Here is a 6,000-nt window from a genome sequence, read left to right as displayed (position 1 = left end):
CAGCTTACAGGCGCATTTGCCGCCACCTGGTGGACTGGAGTATGTATGTGGCGTCACACTGTTTGTACTTGAGCGTATCTGTTTAAATAATATAAAATATATATAATATAGCACATATCGATAGCACATTACTGCCCCTCACAGGTGAAGACATGAAAGTTCAGGGTTGAAACTACTTAACAAGAAATACATCTTTGTAGAATAAAAAAATGCCTTTTCATAAAGTTCACATTTTTTCTAACTGAATAAATCTTTTTTAAAGACAATAGGATACATCAGGATTAAAAACAGAGTCAAATAAATTAGCAAGCTTTGTCATAAGAGTAATGATTAATGATTATAAAAGGGGAAACAAGGTTGATATCAGGTCATGCACAATCCTAAATGAAAAACATGAAAAAAAGAAAACTTGACTCAGTTCTGTAAGGGTGAGCAAATACATTGAGATAATAAACAGCATCAAGATTGACCTTGAAACTCAAAAACTTATATTTATTTCCATTAAGTCTTTTTTGTTGTTAGTTTACAAACATTATAATAAAGGAGCTATGTTGTGCATTTTACAGACATTTTGCAAACTATTATTATTCTGAACTATGTCAGATGGTGCAGTCTGAAAGAGTTTACTCCAGTAGTTTTCCAGACTTGTTGATATGCAGTTCTGAAATGCGTGTACGCACTTAGTGTAAACAGAGCCCTCTTTGCATCTAAACCATGTGAAAGTTCATCTGTATACTTTACTCAACAAATATGTGTAAATAACTAATAAATCAAATTGGCAGATTACTAACGGCTCGCCTATTTTCAGTCGCTTCGGTTGTTTGTGTAGGCAAACAAACACACAAAAGAAATGTTTTCTCAGGAATTAGAAAATAAAAAATAAATCACAAATGAAGAATTCAGACAAATCTCTTTGTGAAAAACACAAAAATAAATTCACTTGTAATCTAGTGTGCAGTACATGAAGTAAAGTTTCTGCTAAAATTTCTACTATAATGTCAATTGAAGTATTTATAATGCTGCTCTGTAAAAACATAAAAAATAAAGAATAGGCTAAAGTAAACAACTAGTTTTGTGTTTTAGATCTTTTTTGTTTAAAAAGAAAGCATAAACACAGACACATTTTTAAACTGACTTATTTTAAACAGGTTTTTCATATAGTACGTAATTTTTTTTTACCATAATATGCCAGTAAAGACGGAAGTAGGGAGGGACGGTTGCCTAGAAACGCTCAAACAAAACATGATTGCGTATGACCCGTATGTCGGTGGTAGGACCTGAGTTAGTTAAACAAGTTCGTCTGTTTTAAAATAAGACATACTTGGTTTAATAAAATCAAGTGCTTTTGGTGTTGTTTTTGTTTTTACAGCTGAACGCGCTGTACTTTATAAAAATCGCCAGCTAGTTACTGCCCGCTGCTAACTCTCGCGAGAAAGTCCGAGAACATGGCAGCAAGACAACAAAAATAAATTCGTGCACAACAAGCCAGAGTGCATGATGGCGGCGTCGCTGCTGCGCCGGGACAAGAGAGCTACTGCCGCCCACTTGAAGGCAGACCTAAACCGGACTGACAACAGCTCCGGGCTCCGACAGCTTCAGGAGCTGCTCGACGCCGTGCTGGATCCGGAAAAAACGGCGGCGGATACCGAAGCTCTCGACTGGTGCAAATGCCTGATCGCGGGGGGCGAGGGTTTCGAGGAGTTCTGTAAGACTGTCCGCTCCTATGACAACGCGACTCTGTGCGGCTTGGTCTGGACGGCTAATTTCGTAGCGTATCGATGCCGGACCTGTGGCATCTCTCCGTGCATGTCGCTGTGCGCGGAGTGCTTTAACAATGGAGAACACACGGGCCACGATTTCAACATGTTCAGGAGCCAGGCTGGCGGGGCCTGCGACTGTGGAGACAGTAATGTCATGAGAGACAGCGGGTAAGCTAACTGGGCTGAGCTAGCTGGAGCCGCTAGCGCTTTGACAGGTGTTGGGAAGAAGTGAGCCGACGTCGCTGATAAAATGTCGGCTTTTATGTAATCCCGGCTGAGATGTTCTTGTGAATATTTGCCAGTCGATTAAAAAGAGAAAAAAAAAAAAGAAAAAAGGAAAGTATCACGACGCAGCCGTCATTTATTTTTAGCAAATCCTGGACAAGCCAGGCAGGCAACTCTCTGCCAAACATAACCGTGATTGTCATCATCACCGTCTGGCTTGTTTTTATCTATTACTGCTTAAAAGTTACCTGAAAGGCTGTCTACACTTGAGCATATCCCCACCTGGTAAACCTCTGCCCTTCCTTTTGCATTCTCTTATAATCTTCAATCTACAATGATATATACACGGTGTTGAGGAAACCCTGTTATCACAACATAACAGATTATAAACATAAAAGTATATGACAGCATCAGAAGGCATCCTTGTGGTCTCATGGTGATCTGTTTGGTTTTTAATCTGTTTTGGTTTTTGTTATGAACCACACAACACACAGAGGTAGAAGTATAAGCAAGAAACTTCACAGCAATGCTCATCTGGTTCTGACATACTGGGTTGTGTGATTACAAATAACTCATTCCAATAAATTGGCACTCTTGAACTGTGTCAGATAATATAAATATGGCAATCAGACTGACCCCTGCTTCACTAAATGCCCACAGAGCCATCAGAAAGTGTTGCTAAAAGAGATGGGCCGATTAATCAGCCGATCAATTTATTTGGCTGATTTTTGCCACTTTAAAACAAAAAAATATATAAAATCATCAATCGGCCATCCCTGTGCATGCCTGAGCAGGAAGGGAAGAAATGCAGCGGCGGCTCCATTGTAAATATTTTATGTATTTTAAGTGTTGTTGAATGAATGTTTATTTAAGGTAAGCAATGAAAATGGAAACTCGTATAGGGCGGGAAAGAGAAAACAAAAATCTGGTGTCGTTTAACATCTGTCGGCTGCCCTGATTTCTAAAGATTGGCATCAACCGGAAAGAGAGAAGGGTGGAAAAAAAACCACATGTTGACCTCTTGTTGTGAGCATTAAAATGACGAAACTTGTGGGTTTATTGTAGCTGGTGACATCATGGCGATATTCAACAATATTTTTTTCCTCATACGGTGCAGTCCTGCTTTAGAGCGATTGTTGAATTTAGAGAAGTTGTGTGTTTTGCACCTCTTTCGCTTCACATCCAACACGTTGGCTTTTCAGTTTTAGTGGTCTCTCTTGACGTTAAATCAAAATCCTTAAAAAATAAGTGACGCAGTGGGGTTGGCTTTGCGTCGTAAAAAGTAATGTTTATCTAAGTAGATGTTTCTATAGGCGTAAATCAAGTTTTAGAGTTTAGTCCCCCTTGAAGGACACATTTAGGGCTCAGTCTGTACCACAACCAAGAAAGGGCCGTAAAGCGATTGGTAGACGAGAAAAAGAACCTGTAGTTTAATTAAAATTATAACCTTTGTTCATTTTGTTTATCGCTCTTAACTGGTGCATCTAAAAAATAACAGTGTATGAAATAAGTGAGGGAGATTCACACATCTGCTCCTGTTGAATGTACATTTACTTTCACTCCTGTCAGCATACCTGAAAGAGTGACAGGGGGGGAAACAAAAGACTGCTTTTGTCACATCTGTATTATATCTTTTGACAGGTTTTGTCTGAGGCATAGATTAAGAACTGGGGAAAATGTCCCCTCGATACCTCGAGATCTTCTGCTGATGTCTGAGATGGTTCTCCCTCGGTTCATCCTCTGCATCATACAGTATCTGAGAGACGGATACATCGAACCAGGTAAAAGCAAAAGATGGAAGGTGGTACGTCTTTACTGTGTAGCCAGTTTGAGTCAAGCTTGTATCCACAGAAATGACTCAGAACACCTCAAGTTGTTTAGAAAAAAAAAAAAAAGTACAATCAAGCCACTTTCTAAACAGTGTGGCTCTCTGATTGGAGGCAAGCTGCAAAGCAGGACCTGTTATGCACGAATCTTACAGTCATTACGCAACTGTTTACATCTAAAATTAAATCCACAAAGTACCGGGTCTCATGACTTCCATTGCTTATCTCTGTTTACCAGACACCTCGGCTGAGAGAGATCTGCAGAAAGTTCTACAGCAGCTGGAGCCTCAGATCTCCTTCTTGGAGGATCTCACGAAGATGGGCGGAGCAATGAGGACCGTGCTGACGAAGATCTTGACCAATCAGCAGACGTACAAGGAGCTGAGCATGGGTAACTCCATGGACACGAAACAAAAGTCATGGCTAGAGATCATGCATTTTTATGCCACTTTATTTAGTCTTGGATTAATCAGTATCTCTGATTTGGAAAAAAAGTAATATTGCTTTTGTTTGTTACAGGATGATTGTTGCTCTCTAGAAAAAAAAACCATATTGCAGCACTGGAAATTAATTGTTGCTCTAAGGCAGAGATGCTTATTTTGAGCTTTCAACCTTACCCTGATTGTTCTCTTCCTTGCTGCAGGCCAAGAAGAGAACCTTTACGCTAAAAAGAACTACGACAAGTATCTGTCTGCGCTGAAGAACTCGGGTCTGGTTTCTGTGGAGGAGAAAAGCCAGGCTGCTACAGCTGAAGTTGGCGTTGGAGCTGAAGGAGGCACAGGAGCGATGGTCCTGCTGGGTAAGGCTGCATCTGCGCTTTTCAGGATTAAAGTTTTATTGTCGAGTCGGGGGAAACTGGTTTGCCTGAGCACATAACTGGCTTGTGTTTTAATAACAAGAAGTTTCCATTTAAAGACTGAAGATTGAGTTACTGGTTCACCGGAGCTTCAGGAGTGAACAAAGAGGATTTCTGTGGACTCCAAAAAAAAACGTTTCAGCGCCATCTGAAAGGGTTTGGTCTCCACTAATCCAAAACGAGTCAAAATGTGGAATAAAAGAGTTCTGCTGCTTGGCTGTGGTTCAGTAAAGATCATGTGGAGCTGTAGGTGGTCGGCTGCGCAGCGAGACATGCTAGACACCTCCTCTTCGTTGTGTTTGGATTTGCAGTGACCGCATCATATTAATAATAAAGTTTATCCAATAAGTTCTATATTTATTACCAAAGAATGGCTGAAGACGGTGCTTCAGAATATTCAGGCCTTCAGGCCTTCTGGTAGATGTGCAAAAATTACAAGGTTACTTATTTATTTGTGGTTTTGCAGCACGAGGAAGTCACTTCTCATGCTAAATATTAAATTTATTTTCAGTAAAATCTGGTTAACGTGGACCGTATTTACTCTGGAGGACTTTTGTGAAAGCAGACAACAGAAACCTAACCACCTTACACTTAATCTACTGTATTATACAAATTAAATTGTTTAATTATCATTGCAGTGCACAAATTCATAGTCCAAAACCCCACAGTTATATAATTTTTTTATTTTTTTATTTATTTTTTGCAGACATTTCTTTCTGTCACATTTTGCACAAAGTGCCTATATTGTGCCAGATGGTGTTTCTAGATAATTTAACTCCTCTTAGGATAATCAAATGTAGACTTGAAGCTGAACCAGCACAGACCTCAGCACTGCCGGACAGACGGAAATGAAGCCTTTTTATATTTTACAGGTTGACTCAATCTGTGAGGTATTAATGAAATGTCTGCAGCATCTTTTAGTCAAAACACCACAGAGATATTAATAGACACTGTAAATGGAAGCACATTTTCACTGACATGTTTTTTCAGACTTGCAGGCCACCTAATTAGGTCCCACAGGGATGGTTTTCAGATTTATTTTGACTGACTTTTTGTGGCTAAAAGTTTTAACTGTTTTGTTTTGCTTTAGGAACCACTGGCCCAGGAAGCCCAGATGAATCTACTAAAGAAGTATGTGTCAGCAGAAAGTGTCACTTATCGTAGTTTAAATTGTGTTCATTGTCCACAAGATCAGTTTCTTCTTCTTGGATGAGTTATTGTTGATCAGTCCGTTGAATTTTGTACGTCTGCCGTTCCCTTCAGGAGGATCAAGATGGAGGGCAGTCTGTTGGTCAGAGAAAAAGGGTTAAGCTGAGCAGCAGTAACAAAGGTA

General features: G+C 39.8%; 1 protein-coding gene across 2 annotated transcripts in view; it reads left to right on the top strand.

Moving 5' to 3' along the window:
• Positions 1-1,435: 1,435 nt before the first annotated feature.
• ubr3 (ubiquitin protein ligase E3 component n-recognin 3) overlaps positions 1,436-6,000 on the top strand; it is a 38,213-nt gene continuing 33,648 nt past the window's right edge. The window contains exons 1-6 of one of the 2 annotated variants that reach the window (XM_017424516.3): positions 1,436-1,928; positions 3,627-3,766; positions 4,050-4,202; positions 4,455-4,610; positions 5,758-5,798; positions 5,931-5,997. In XM_017424516.3, coding sequence (XP_017280005.1) covers positions 1,495-1,928; positions 3,627-3,766; positions 4,050-4,202; positions 4,455-4,610; positions 5,758-5,798; positions 5,931-5,997 — 991 coding nt within the window. In that variant the 5' untranslated portion in view covers positions 1,436-1,494. The remainder of the gene's footprint in view (positions 1,929-3,626; positions 3,767-4,049; positions 4,203-4,454; positions 4,611-5,757; positions 5,799-5,930; positions 5,998-6,000) is intronic. The other variant, XM_017424518.2, reaches the window with a different exon arrangement.

Source organism: Kryptolebias marmoratus, linkage group LG6 (assembly GCF_001649575.2).
Source record: "Kryptolebias marmoratus isolate JLee-2015 linkage group LG6, ASM164957v2, whole genome shotgun sequence".
NCBI lineage: Eukaryota > Metazoa > Chordata > Actinopteri > Cyprinodontiformes > Rivulidae > Kryptolebias > Kryptolebias marmoratus.
This window is presented reverse-complemented; position numbering and strand designations above follow the sequence as displayed.